General features: G+C 53.1%; 3 protein-coding genes across 7 annotated transcripts in view; all 3 read right to left on the bottom strand.

Annotated features, from left to right (window-relative positions):
- The window catches only part of GCN1 (GCN1 activator of EIF2AK4), a 44679-nt gene extending 43723 nt beyond the window's left edge, over positions 1-956 (bottom strand). For both annotated transcript variants that reach the window (XM_052796170.1, XM_052796171.1), the window contains exon 1: positions 903-956. In XM_052796170.1, coding sequence (XP_052652130.1) covers positions 903-920 — 18 coding nt within the window. In that variant the 5' untranslated portion in view covers positions 921-956. The remainder of the gene's footprint in view (positions 1-902) is intronic.
- A 360-nt stretch (positions 957-1316) lies between these two features.
- On the bottom strand, positions 1317-4874 carry RPLP0 (ribosomal protein lateral stalk subunit P0). The gene is made up of 8 exons (XM_052797695.1): positions 4692-4874; positions 4383-4486; positions 3736-3911; positions 3551-3638; positions 3126-3272; positions 2454-2639; positions 1940-2080; positions 1317-1555 (listed from the first exon to the last, which is right to left on the bottom strand). Exons 2-8 carry the CDS (start codon positions 4434-4436, stop codon positions 1391-1393), a joined length of 957 nt encoding a protein of 318 aa, XP_052653655.1. The 5' UTR covers positions 4437-4486; positions 4692-4874; the 3' UTR covers positions 1317-1390.
- Positions 4875-7176: 2302 nt separating this feature from the next.
- The window catches only part of PXN (paxillin), a 46412-nt gene continuing 39588 nt past the window's right edge, over positions 7177-14000 (bottom strand). For 3 of the 4 annotated variants that reach the window (XM_052796604.1, XM_052796606.1, XM_052796607.1), the window contains 5 exons: positions 12427-12597; positions 11910-12083; positions 11272-11353; positions 10754-10902; positions 7177-8752 (listed from right to left, as the gene is read on the bottom strand). In XM_052796604.1, the coding sequence (XP_052652564.1) occupies positions 8486-8752; positions 10754-10902; positions 11272-11353; positions 11910-12083; positions 12427-12597 (843 nt within the window). In that variant the 3' untranslated portion in view covers positions 7177-8485. Of the gene's footprint in view, positions 8753-10753; positions 10903-11271; positions 11354-11909; positions 12084-12228; positions 12296-12426; positions 12598-14000 lie in introns of those variants that run through there. The other variant, XM_052796605.1, reaches the window with a different exon arrangement.

Here is a 14000-nt window from a genome sequence, read left to right as displayed (position 1 = left end):
CCCAAACAGCTTAGTGACTTGCACAAACTATGACTCCCCAGTCTCCACGGAAGAGCTGCTGGGACAGGCTTCACCCATTTACTTTTTCTTTTTATTAGGACGTACACGCGTTACAAGGCTAGGACGCAAACAACGCTGCTGCAAACAAATGCAGAGAACAAACTGCGGTATTTGTACTAGTAAGGACCTGATCCTGAGAAGGCTGGGATCCGCCTCGGGAACATCCCAACCTGATGCACCAAGCTGGAGAAAAAAAGCCCATCAGTGCGTAACAGGCGACTCCAGGCAGTCGGGAGCTGTTCCACCCCGGCAGGCTCCGCTCAGCCGCCCGGAGCGGGGACAAGGCTCGGGCTCTCCCTTTCCGAACGGGGCTCCCGGCGCCCGCAGCCCCCGCTGAGTCGCTGGAAGCAGGGGGGAAGGCCGCGGGCCCGCCGAGCCCGGCGTTGGGCCGGCAGCCGCAGACGAGACGCAGCCGGGAAGGACGCAGCTTGTGCCAGTCGTTTTTCGGGAACTGACTTCGGGAGCGGGCGGGATCCTCCCCAGCGCGGCAGCCGCCGTCCCGCGCTTCTCTCCGGGCCGCGGCAGCCGCTCACGGAGCGGCGGCTCAGCCCCGGCTCCCCGGCCGCCTCAGCGCCGGAAAGAGACCGGCACCGGGGCGTCCCTTCCCTCGCCCCGCGGGTCGGGGCACGGCGCCGGTGCGGCCTCCCTGCGGGCGGCTCCGGCGGGCAGCGCCGGCGCGGCCTTCCCGCCCCGGGAACGGCTGCCACGTCCCCGTCCGACCGCGGGCGCAGGGCCAGGCCCCGCAAACGGGACGAGGGAGCGCAGCGAAGCGGGAGGGGGGGCGGCCCCCGGCGGAACCCCCCCCCGCCGCCATCACCGGGCCGCGACCGCCCCGCACTCACCTGCGTGTCGGCCGCCATGGCGCCGCCTGTGACCCCGGAAACGATAGCGGCTTCCGGTGCGGGCCGCGCGCGCGGAGCCGACCGGGGCGGGCCCGTCTCCATGGCGACGGCGCCGCGGCCTGGGCCTGGACCCGGACCCGGACCCGGACCCGGACCCGGGCCCGGAGCTTTGCCCGGCCGGAGCGCAGGGAGAACCGGCCTCCTCCGCACGGCGGAACCGAGCCCTGAGCGTTGGGGAACGGGGAGGGGCGGGCGGTGACTCTACCGCCCAGACAAGCCGCCGGGAGAGGCCTCTGCTCAGCCCCGGCTGCACCCGGCAACCACCCCCCGCCCCAGGAACAAGCGTCCCTCGGCAGCCCCTCCATTACGCCTCTCGCAGTGATCTGGAGACTACACCATCGATGCGGGGACACGTCAAGGTGTAAAATAGCTTTTTATTTCTCCCACTGGACCAACTCTGACACAAATAAGACAGACGGCGGCGGCTGTTAGTCAAAGAGCCCGAATCCCATGTCCTCATCAGACTCCTCCGATTCCTCCTTCACCGCCTCTTTCGCCGGAGCGGCGGCGGCAGCGGCGGCGGGTGCGGCCGCTTCAGCTACCACAGGGATGGCTGCCACAAAAGCAGAGGGGTCTGCCAGGAAGGCCTTCACCTGCAAAAAGGGGGGGGGGGGGAAGGTAAACTCAAAGGAAACAAACATTTTGAAGGGTTGAACCTTTGCAATCGTTAAGGGCAACGCTTGCAGCTTGCCAGAAGCCAAACGGATGCACTTATCGCTGCCATGTATGAAGAATCAAAGACATTTCAGCTACACTCAAGTGCAATAGCCCCAGGGAGGAAGGAACGCCAGGTAGTTCACCTTTCTCCTGCCACTCACACACAACACGTGGAAGCAAGAACCCCTTTCAGGACAGGTCTCCCGCACACAGGCAGGTCCAAGTTCTTTCAAACTAGGCGACACGCAAGGTCTTTCTGTGAAAGTGCCTGGCTGCATTTTTAACACCCCTCTGAGCAGCAGATCAGACCCAGCCATTACCTTTTCAGCCAGCGGGAAGGTGTAGTCGGTCTCCACCGCCACGGCCAGGACCCGCTTGTACCCGTTAATGATGGAGTGGGGCACGGAAGCAATGGTCGGGTACCCAATTTGCAGACAGACGCTGGCAACGTTACGAACACCCTGTGAAGAGAGAGAATCAGGTTTCTGTGCTCTGAGAAATAACCTGGGCTAGAAAACACGACAGATGACGGCACATTTCAATGCTGCCGACGTAACGAAGGACAGCGTGCAATGCAGACAAGTAATGCAGCTCCAGTGAAATTAGACAAGGATTTAAATGGCCTCAAACGCTTTCTGAAATAGCTTCAGATGAAAAAGCCTACAGAAGGTATTCCCTGACAGACTGTTTCTGCAGAGCACTGGGGAGAGCTCCCGGCTCTGCAAGAGCCCACAGAAAATAACAGAGACGATACTTGATCCTGGGGCAGTGCTGGCTGCCACAGCAGTTAGGCAGAAGAAGTGGAACATAACAGGTACGGGTTGTGGCACTCACCTCCAGGAAGCGCTTGTGCAAGGTCTCCTCGGTGATGTCCAGCACTTCGGGATTGTAAATGCTGCCATTATCAAAGACCTGCTGGATCACCAACCCGAAAGAGAAGGGGGAGATGTTCAGCATGTTCAGCAGGGTGGCTTCGCTGGCACCCACTTTGTCTCCGGTCTTGATGAGCTGCACATCGCTCTGAAGAAATAAGGAGAAAAGAAGTGAATATGCGCAAAGAAATTCAGGCACGTCAATGCAATGGGACACAAAGGTACACTTCCAACGCAAGAGATGGAACTGAAGGAACAAATGAGCCCAACAAAAAGAGGCTCCAAGTTCAGCTCCACGAGTTGAGAAAGCCCTAGACCACACAAGCAGCTGCATCTCAGCGAGGAGAAAGGCAGCGCCCTTCCTCCATTACCTGTAGGTAGCTCGCCTCCCAGTTCCTCCAGCAAAGCTTAACAACACAGCTGAGATCCAATGGAAAACTTAAGTCCCCCCGCACTGCGTACCGGAGCCAAGCAAGGCCTCCTCCTTCAAATACCCCAAATGCAGCAGTCAGACTGCTGATACAGCATTTCAGCACTAACAGGAGCTTTGACCTTCACAGCTCCGTCAACTGCCACAATCAGGGCCCTCCAGTCAAGGAAGAGCTTCGACAACAGCAGCATGCTGCTCACTAACCAGAATTTCAATGGTCCCTCTGGAGATCTTCGTGGTGATGCCCAAGGCCTGGAAAAAGGAGGTCTTCTCAGGTCCGAGACCAGTGTTCTGGGCTGGCACAGTCACATCACAAGGAGCAATAGCGCCGGCACGGGCAGCAGCTGGCACCTGGAGAAAGGGGAAACAAGAAGCTGAAAGAACGCTCACCTCTCAGATCTCATGGGATGGCATCAAATCCCTCTTGAAGCATTCCTCCAGGATGGACATCACCCAGGCACACACAAGTGAGACAGAAGTTGAACTTGAACAGTTTAGCTTAGGCTGCAGGGGCCTAGTTCCCAGCCCTTGAAGACTCCAAATAATCAGGTATCCCACACACAGTTTCAGTTTTATTTTCATTCTGTATCTGCCAGCCCAGAGACACAGTGAGGGCTGATCTGCCCTACCTTGTTAGCCAGCAGCATGTCCCGGATCTCAGTCAGATCCTCCTTGGTGAAGACAAAGCCCACATTCCCACGGATGTGAGGCAGCAGCCTGAAGGAAAGATGACAGCCTTCAGTTCTACTTCTCAGACAACGTCTCCTCCTCCCAGACAGAGGATCCAGGAAAACACTCAGACAGCATTACCCACTTTTCTAAGGCCGGGTTATTCTCCAGATGACCACGAATAGCTTTGCGCATCATTGTATTCTTCCCCATCAGCACAACAGCCTTCCCACGCAAGGACATACGGATTTGCTGCATCTGCTTGGATCCCACATTGTCTGCTCCCACAATGAAACATTTTGGGTAATCATCCAGGAGTTGCTATAGCAAGAAAGGCAAAGAAATCTGGACCAGCGCATGGAGCAGCATTAAAACCACAATATGTTAAAATGTAAAAAATCTGTCGGGAGTTTTGAGAGTGCTCAGCTCAAACTGACACTGGGTGCACCACAAGGCTGCACCTTTCACTCAGCTGTCTGGTTAGATCCCTAAACAAATTATCTCTGTAACTGCCACAGCAAATCTCACAGGGACCTTAAAAACGGTCTGATCCGGACTATCTTCATCTTCTCCTACCGCCACGTAATCCTTCCTTACACGGACAACCTATGGCACCCCACCTCTTTTTCAGAAAGCCCCCCCCTCCCCCCGCAGACACGCCAGCCCGATTCCCGCTGCCCCTCGCAGCGCCAGGACCGCTCTCCGTGGGCCGGGATCACCCCCGAGGCCCGGGCGGCGGCAGCACCCCACGAAGGCCGAGCCTCAGCCCTCCGGAACCGCGCCGACACTCACGATGATTTTCATAAAATAGTTGGACTTCCACGTAGCCCTGTCTTCCCTGGGCATCGCGGCGGTGCTCCAAGGATCGCCCGGTGGGTTTAAAGACGAGATGGGACCTGCCGTGGGAGAAGCGCGGCTCAGCCGGGTGCGGGTCCGCACCCTTGCCTTCCCTTCCCTTCCCTTCCCCAGTCCCCTCCCCGCGGCTCCGCGCTCCCCGCTCGACAGTCCGGCCGCGGCCCAGGGCCCCGGGTTCGCTCCCAGGCCGGCCCGGCCGCCCAGTCCCGGCCTGGGCCCACGGGAGCCGCCGCGCCGCGCACCCACCTCCACGAGGGCTCCGGGAAAGAAAGGCCGGAGGGCGGGCCCACCTCCTTTTATACCGCGACTCATGCCCAATGGCAGCGAGCCGCGGAGATACCCCGGCTCAACCCATTGGCTGCCCGCCGCGTGTCAATCAGGGCGAGCCGCCGTCCTCATTGAGCACCGCGCCTGTCGCTTAGAAGGACCGGCGGCGGAAAGCGCGGGCGGCGCAGCAGGCCGCTAGCCTCGGGGTGGGCCGCCCCCTAGCGGCCGGAGGACCGCAGCAGGGGGACAGAGGGATACGGGGGAGGGGAGGGGGGGGTCCCTGGGAGCACCCCAACCCCAGAGGGGTGACCCGCTTTGATTCTGGTTTCTCACAGGCTTAAGGGCTAGAAACAAGGGCAACGCACACGTGAGAATAACGGTAAAAATTTTATTAGCATAACTGCAAGAATTTTAAATGGAAAAAAAAAAAAGGAAAGCCGAGTTAGAAGTTTACAAGGGAGAAAAGATATCAAAAATTAACTGTCGACCCAGCGGAGCATCCCCCAGCCCAGCCCGGACGTGGTGTGAAAGACCTTGCCCAGGTCCGGGGGGGCTGCGCACAGAGCTGAGGCTTTTAAAGACAAAACCCACCAGGGAGCTGCCTGCCACCACAGTCCCCCCACCCGTCTCCTCTCCTCTCCCCACCCTGGGGACACCCCACGGCACAGGTCCCTCCTCCTCCGGCACTGTCCCCAGCCCTCGCACCCAGGCTCACCCCACACGCCACCCTCCCGGGCCTGCTCACTCAGCGCCGTGGCTGTGCTACCCTAAAACTGCATCTGAAATCAAATTACAGGCATTTTGGACACCCACAGTGGCAACAGCCACCAGAAGTCATTATTTGGCAGAGTAGCATCCATGTAGCACCCCAGCACGTCAGAAACCAGATAAATCCACGACACGCTCAACATCTTGCTCGGGAGGTAAGTGTTAAGCACTGATGACAGACGAGCCTCCCCTTCGGCGCTGCGCACCACCAGCACCCCTCCGCAGAACCCTGCACCCAGGGTTTTCCACACGTGCCAGAAGCGTCACTTACGCAAGCCTCAACTAGCAGTGAGGTAGGTTAAAGACTCCCCGGACAGGGAAACTGAGGCACATGATTACACAGTCTGCAGGTGTCACTCAACAAGTGGTAGTGCCAGAAGCATCTTCTCATCCCCCTCCGGTACTCCCGCCACAACAGCTTTTCGTCCTCTTTAGCAGGGCTGAAAGAAGTTGACATTTTCAGCAAGACAAACACTCGCAGCTCAGAAATGTCCATTTTAAGTCAAAGCGATTTCAAGATGAAAAGACAAACGCATTAAGGTTTCTTGCCTCACAAGCTCTTCAAGAGCTGCGCTCAGCCCAGCTGACACAGCTTTAGCTCTAGTGCTTCCTTGCACAGCTATCTTCGGTCTCACAACCACAAACTGAGGTTCATTTGTACGGGGAAACCGGTGAAAAACAGTTTCAGTGACCCAAGCAGGGCAGAAAAGCACCGCAGCAAGGTTATGCAGGACAGTAACCCGCAGATTCTAGCCTAAGGTCACGCTGGTTTCTGACACAGTTGCCCCCGGACCCCTAATGCACCTGCCAAGCTGAAAAGCACAACCAGATGTCGATGGTGATATTGCTGTAGCACTCTGGAGGAGTAATTCCAAACACCGCTCCCTGGGCTGCTTTGGCTGTTACCACAGAACACCGTCAGGTATTTCAACGTAGTATTTCACCTTCCACAGCACCCTCCAGCCAGAGACCTAGAAGTGCTCTAGCAAACGTGAACTAAGCCTCAAAATAACCTCACAAATCCAGGCTAAACTGCCCCCATTTTACAGATGGGGAAACTGAGGCACGGTAAGGTTTAGTGACTGGCCCAAAGTTACACAGCTAGTCAGGAACAGAGTCTGTCTCTCCCAGTTTCTTCTCCTTTGTCACAAGACCTTTCTTCCACAGTAGAAAAGGAACCCCTTCCCCGATTAGCCCTGCTCTGTTTTCAGGTGGCTGAAGAGGAGAAACTGAGGGCCAAGGTCTGAGCTCTTCCCCCCTGCAGCATCATATTAAGACTCACTGTAACATCCTGGAAGCTGGGCTTTGGGAGAATGGCAGGTGATTCAATTACAGCAGTTTACAGGTTACAATAAAAACCAAAAAACACACTTTTAGGTGACCTGGGGGGGATGGGGGGGAGAGAAAAAAAGCTATTCACAGTTCACCTGCCTGTGCTAGGAAAAAAAAAAAAAAAAAAAACACAAGTCACATTCCCTTCCCCCTAGATTCCAGACCCTCCCAACCCACAATAAAAAAAAAATATTGAATGTTAGTTAGGCTTAACAAAGCATTGAGGTTACAGATTCAGTAAACCAGCACAACTGGCATACTGCCTAGAACAGCACAGCTTGATATAAAAGTTGCTTTCTTAAAATCACTTCAAAACCAATTTCTGTATAAGAGGATTAAAAGTAAATTAGGTATGAATTCAAAATCAGTGTAGAAATCTACAGTTCTTATCAAAGACAGGATACAGTATTCACTTTGATAGTAAAACTCCAAGTGCGTCACACACACCTGACCCAAGGGACTCGTTATACCAGTAACAATCAATATAAAAGGTTATTGCTCTAGCATCTCTCAGTAGAACATGTTTAACAAGAGCACAGAAAAGGGAAATACCAAGGGGCTGACAGGTCTCATTAGCAAAGAGAGGAAGAAGAAAGGATATAAAGTTTGGATTTTTTTTTTTCCTGGCTTCTTAAACCCCTCCACTTCTCCCCGCTCTTGTGACAGTTTCAGGCCCCGATAGATGGGAGAGTTTCAGGCCAGATAAACACACACACGTCACACTCGCTCATGACAGGGATGGATGAAAAAGGCTGTGCTCTAACCTCTCTGCACCTGCTTTTAAAGAAGGGACAATGTCTCTTCCTCTCTCCCGGGAGCAGCAGGCAAGGGGAGCAGATGCCCTGAGCAGGCCTGGGTGCTGACGGAGGTGCCTGGCATAGGATGTCACCCACAGGAGCGCACATCAGTGCTGAGGGATGGTCGGGGCAACTCCACCTCCTGCTCCAGTGTGTTGAGAAAAGGCAGGGAGTTACAAACCAGGGAAAAAAAGCCCCACACAGTAACATTTTGATTCCTCTTTTAAAAAAAAAAAAAAAAAAAAGAAAGAAAAAAAAAAGTAAGTGGTATCATCTCCTTACAGTGTAATGGAACTGGAGAGACCCTTGCAGGGTCTTGGCTGCCTGTGCTGATGCTCTGATCTCAGTAAGTCACACACGCCACGTGGCTCTAGTGAGTGGAGCCAGGGTGGCACGGAGATCACAGGGTGCCCTCGCTGTGCTATTGCTCAGACTGCACACATGCAGACAAAAGCCTGAGAAAGAGGTGTCAAAGCAGAGGGCTGTGTTGTCTGCAACTGTCACGATTCGCTCAGGGAGCTGACACAGGCTGAAACGTACTGGCAAAGATTCCTTCTGCCAGGAGGGGGCTGGGTAAAATCTCCCTGTTGAAGCCCTCAAGCTAAGCTCAGCTGTCAGTCACACACACAGACACGCACACCGTAATGAGGGCACTCAGCCTCTCTCTACTGAGACACAGCAAGGGCATTTCCAGTTTAATGGTCCGTCTCATCTCTGGATCTACTGCCTCTCCATAGCAGCAGAAAGCACTCCCACCCCACCCCCACCCCACCCTCCTCCCCTGCCTGGTAACGTTTCTAAATCACAGTAATGTTCAGAGAGACAGAACTGCCAAGGGGGTGGCAGAAAGATGCTTAGCGCCCATCTATGATGCCTCTAACAGAAGAGCTTGAGAAAGCAGTTCTGGCAGTAGGGCTTGTCGTTCTGTTCTTTGAAGGTTCCTTTGTTGAGCTGCTTGAGGCAGAAGGCACAGACAAAGTGTTCGGGGTGAAATTTCTTGCCCATAGCAGTGATGCAGCGTCCTGTGATAGGCTTCTGGCAACCGGAGCAGAGCGAGCCACGACGCTCGTGGTAATGCACCTCGCAGTAGGGCTGCCCATCATGCTCAAAGAAGCTGCCATTGATGAACGGTGTGAAACATTCCTGCAGGAGGACAAAGCAGAAGGGAACAGATTGTGTAACAAGTTGGGGATGCAGGCAGCTCCACAAGCCTCCTCTGCTCTGTGGCACAGCCTAGCTCTACTGTGAGCAGGGTGAACTGCTGCCTTTCAGCACTGTCGTGTTGTTCAGAGAGCCAAGCTCTCTCCACAAAGAAGAGTTTCCAAGGAAAGGCTGAAAGATGGAGAGGTACAGCCACAAGCAAGGGAATTAACCATGCTCCTTCCCCCAGCTGGTTTCACTTCTACAAAGAAAATAATACAGATGAGCTACCAGATGTGCCCAGCCAGGAGAACGAACGCTCCTTCCCCTGAGATGGGAAACACTGCAGCACCTTTCCCTGTTTTTTTTTTTTAAATCTCACTCCAGCTTCCCCACAATGGCAGGCAGAAGCAGGGACCAACACAGACTTTCATGCAGCAGAACTCTGATGAACGTGCGGCTGGTTCCAACTGAGAAAATGAAGCACAATTCATTTTCACAAGTGATCTCTCCAGAATGGCTGTCATTCCGCCGATACACTTTGCACAGGATCGTCCATCCTGAAACATATCCACCAGGGTACACATGCATCGCTGCTGGGAGAAACTACTGTTTGTTCTACAGTGCTAATGATTTTGAATAGAGGAGAAGAGGATACACCAGCTATGTACTTATTAGCATCCAGAGCTCCTCACCCCACTCAGTGTCAGGCACCTGAGGATGCTACACTTCAGAACCTGCACAGAAGCACCCACTCTCCCTGCAAGACTGGGGGGACTCCCCTCCTTGTACAAGTGGGAAGCTAAGGCAGCAGGGTGTGGGGGAGAGTTAAGGATACTGCCAGAATTACCATACATATCAGCAGCAAGGCCCAGGGAGAAGCTAGATTTCCAGAATCCTGGTTTTGCTCAGTCCCAACACAATCCTCTTCCCCAGGGAGGACACACAGTACCACACACAGCTGGACCCCAACACATGCACAGGAGTCCAGCAAACAGCATGCAGAGGCATGAATAGCTAAACATTTGCAATAGTGGGACAAATGCAGTTTGCCTGCAGCAAGTCCAAGACTTTTTCTAATGCTGACAATTAGTTCTATAAAGTCCCCTCCCTCAGTCAGCAGGACAGCTGAAAAGTCTGCTCTGCTTTAGCAAAAACAGGAAGAGAATCCCATCTCGTGTCCTGGAAGACATCAGTGCTGGCCCCACTAATAGTCACAGCGTGGCAGCAGGGGGAAAGGAAAGCAGAACTGCTTGACAGAAGTCTCAATCTCTGCACAAAAAGGCACACCGCTCCGCAGCCCCACGCAGCCAGGACTGCCATCTTCTGGCTCAACTCTCTGCACACCACTCTGGGAGCCACAGATAGTTCTGGGCAGTCAGTCCCAACAGCACGGTGACAGTCCGCTCTGAGCATAACAGGAATCAGCAGCTTGCGGTTCTGCTGCTTGTTCTGGTTTCTGCCTTTCTTTCCCACTCTAGCAAACACTAGCTGATTTTGCTCAGCTCTTGGGGCTTGTAAGAGTTAATATTTGCAAGGCTCTCTGAAAGAGTGCCAAGCATTTCATCTGCAGTATTCCTGTTGTATGGAGCCTGCCACTATTTCACTGACTTGCATGTTTGTCTGAACAAGGTCAGTCTCATTAGTTTACATTGTCAGATGGAACATGGGAGGAAGATCCTCAAAATCTGATCGCTGAGGCAAGTGCTTAGAGAGAAGCTTAGCTTATAATTATTTAAAGGTCACAGAAAATGTCTCTGTTTATCTGTGAGCTGTTGCAGAAGCCCATAATTGCAGCAAGGAACAGAAAGACCAAAGCAGCTAGAAAGTTTAATGTAAACAGGCAGAGGAACAAGAAGGTGTTTGGTTGCTGACATGTTATCTTGTGGGGCTGGCTGCCCTTCACTACCCCACAGATGCCTTTTCCCGATAAGGAACCAGATGCCTGCAGGGTGGAAATGAGAGGGGTCGTACAGCAGCAGCAAAGAACCTTGGGTTTCTTACCCGACAGACAAAGCATTCAGGGTGCCACAGGGTGTTCAGGGCAGAGATGTAGTTCTCCAGGATAGCCCGGGCACAGCCTCCACACTTAGGAGCAAACATGTCAAAGTAGTCTTTGCGGCAATAGGCTTTGCCATCCTTCTCATGAAATCCTGCCAACGGAGAACAGAGGCAAAGAGTATCAGCTCCTGATCTTTACCTAACACCAGCCAAGCTCTGCGGCATAACCAGCATGGGTAGGATCATCCTTCCCTCTGCTATCGCACAGACACAGCAGGTAGCTGTTCCTTGTTCTGCCTGCTGCCCTTCCTGTCCCATGCGCACACATGCACATGCATACCCTTCCTCTCCAGGGAGAAAAGAAGATTACTGCTAGCATCCTTCCCCCATAAACTGCTATATCTCTTGGAACTTCCATCTTCAGTAGTTCCCCTGTCATCAGTCAGGCTGCCCCCTAATAGCAGGTCTGCCTTATGCACTTGTCTGCAGTTCAGGGAGGAGATTGCATAAACCAGCAATACCTTCAGGTCCAAAGAAAGCTCCACACTGGGCACAGAAAAAGTGTTCAGGGTGCCATGTCCTGTCCAAAGCCGTCACCACTTTCTGTTCAGAAGAAGACAAAGTGCAAGTCATGTAAATGATGGCTTCATCTTGGAGGTAAGGGGGGGCTGGGTGGGGGGAAGAACACATTAATGTTGGTACTGTCAAGAGCGTGCATTAAAATAGACTGTCCTTTAGAGAGCCGAGTCAATTCTCCCCCGCCTCTGGCTCATTCAGGCTCTCCCCACTGCACACTTTTTTTTACCCTAAAAGGATCTTAGGCACTGCTTCCTCCCTTATACAGGGCCCCGTCCAGCTCTCAGGACTAGACTGGTGCCTGTTACTACAGGCTACCAATAGACAAATGCTGAGGAATCATTACCAGAATGATGGAGTGATGTGGGGTTCTGAAGGAACTTCAGTGAAGGTAAGAGGGACTAACTCCTCTTGCTAGTGTAAGAATTTGACTGGGCCAAGTTGTTTCCCTTTCAGAGCCAGGGCAAAGGAAAAATAGAAGTCCCCAAACAAAATCTTTCACCCAGGACACATGGGTGGAGTTTTTGATACCCAGGCCTGCAGCACCTTGCCAGCACCCTTAATCCCCCTCCAAGGAACTCACATCAAGGATCGGCCCATTGCAGTAGTAGCAGCGAGGGGAGAAGAGGTTGTGATAGTCCTTCTCGCAGTAGGGCTGACCATCCCGCTCAAAGAAGTTACGTGACCCGATCTCCTCCTGGCAGTGGGTGCAGACGAAGTGCTCAGGGTGCCAGGTTTTCCCCATGGCTGTAACTACCTGTTGAGAAGAAAAACTATGAAGGGCAACTCTATCTCCCTCTCCCCTAGACCACATGACAAGATACCAGCTGGAGGTCAGCAAGAATGACAAGTTCTACTACTCAAGTGAGCCCTGGACTGGGGTAGCATGAAAACTGAATTACCTATCATCTCAGGAGAGGGAGTCCCTCAAGGGCAGGGTAGAGGTCACTGGAGGAGCTTACAGCGTACCTAGCCAGTGGATAAATAGAGTACTTCAGTTTCTCCAGCATCTCCAGTCTCTTCAGCCTCACGAAACAGCCCTCCCCATTACTCCCAGCTGCAGCCCAAGACTGAGCAATGAGACAGCACCTTCAACTCACCTGCCCAGCAATAGGCTTCTTGCAGGCTCCACAGACACCTTTGGCAACCGTAGCTACACCCAGTTTGTTCAGGTCAGACTGGAGACTTCCCAGCATGGTGTCCAGCTGACTGCCAGGCTTGGAGGCTGTGGATGGAGGGGAGCTGCTCCCGGCTTTCCCCTGCGCCATGAACTGCAGGGAAGAGAAAACAAAGACTGTAAGGCGAGTGCTGCTGAGCTTACAAGATAAATGCCTGCTGTTGCTGCCAGTGGCTCCTCTGTAGAGACGGACAGGAGATTGCTAGGAGACAGCTACACTCTCTGCAGAAGCCAGCGATAGTCAGGACCAAGTACACACATGTATTCTGTCCATGCAAAGACGTGCAGAGACCCTGGGACGTGTAATAGCAGAGCTGTGAACCGAGGATTTGATTTTCCTTCACTGTCATACAGCAGAAGTCACTAGCAGATCCCAAGCAGTCAGTACAGTGCTCTCTAAGCCTCTGCCAAAAATCTCCCTTTACCTCATCAGTTCCTGGCCAGCTGACAAAGCAGAGACGCCATCCAGAGGGCCTCTTCCCCTTGACCCCTCTCTACTTCTATGCTGTTGCTCTCAGTTGTCACTCTCTCCTCTCTGATGGAGATCCCTCTCCTCTTCCTCATCTCGCCTCCCTTTTGGCCAGAATATCTTCTCCCTTTCAGCTAGAATATCTTCTCCCTTCCCCTCCCTCCCTTTGCACCACTTTCTGCAGATCTTTTTCCAAGTCTCCTTTGCCCCCATCAGGTGGCTCTCATCCCAAGTCTGAGCTAAGCAAGTGGAAGCAGGAAGGAAATAACTCCCTTCAAGTTGCCTGCTGTTTACCTACAGAGAGGGCAGTGCATCCACAGCAGAGTCCCAGCAGACAGGACTGCAATGGAAAGACTGCCACGTCTATTGTTGGACTGCTGGAAATGCACGGGGGTGGGGGGAAAGGGATTAAGATACTTGTCTCAGAGACTGTTTCTGAAACACACCACCACAGCACACACGGCTTGGAAAGGCTTCCCAAGAAGGAGGGGGAGAAATGTTTTACTTAGGTTCATAACTTATAAACAAAGTATATGTTCTCTTTGGCCACCAAAGCCCCCTTTGCAGGCTGTCCTGGTTTCAGCTGGGATAGAGTTAATTTTCATTCTAGTCGCTGGTATAGTGTTATGTTTTGGATTTAGTATGAGAATAACCTTGATAACGCACTGACGTTTTTAGTTGTTGCTAAGTAGTGTTTATACTAAGTCAAGATTTTTCAGCCTCGCATGCCCAGCCAAAAAGAAGGCTGGAGGGGCACAAGAAGTTGGGAGGGGACACAGCCAGGACAGCTGACCCAAACTGGCCAAAGGGGTATTGCATACCATGTGATGTCATGCCCAGTATATAAACTGGGGGGGAGTTGGCCAGGGGGACAGATTGCTGCTCGGGAACTAACTGGGCATCAGTCAGCGAGTGGTAAGCAACTGCATTGTGCACCACTTGTATATTCCAATTCTTTTATTGTCATTTTGTTACTGTTATCATTATTACTGTCTTCCTTTCTGTCCTATTAAACTCTCTTTATCCCA

Source organism: Harpia harpyja, chromosome 9 (genome assembly GCF_026419915.1).
Source record: "Harpia harpyja isolate bHarHar1 chromosome 9, bHarHar1 primary haplotype, whole genome shotgun sequence".
Taxonomy (NCBI): domain Eukaryota; kingdom Metazoa; phylum Chordata; class Aves; order Accipitriformes; family Accipitridae; genus Harpia; species Harpia harpyja.
Note: the sequence above shows the minus strand (reverse complement) of the source record. Positions and strands in the feature narration are given on the sequence as shown.

Coding starts and splice junctions, on each gene's coding strand:
- RPLP0 (XM_052797695.1), bottom strand. CDS start 4,436: ATGCCCAGGGAAGACAGGGCTACGTGGAAGTCCAACTATTTTATGAAA. Junction 3,273..3,550: donor ACATGCTGCTGGCTAACAAG/GTAGGGCAGATC, acceptor CCCTTTCTCCAG/GTGCCAGCTGCTGCCCGTGC. Junction 2,081..2,453: donor TGCACAAGCGCTTCCTGGAG/GTGAGTGCCACA, acceptor CTCTCTTCACAG/GGTGTTCGTAACGTTGCCAG.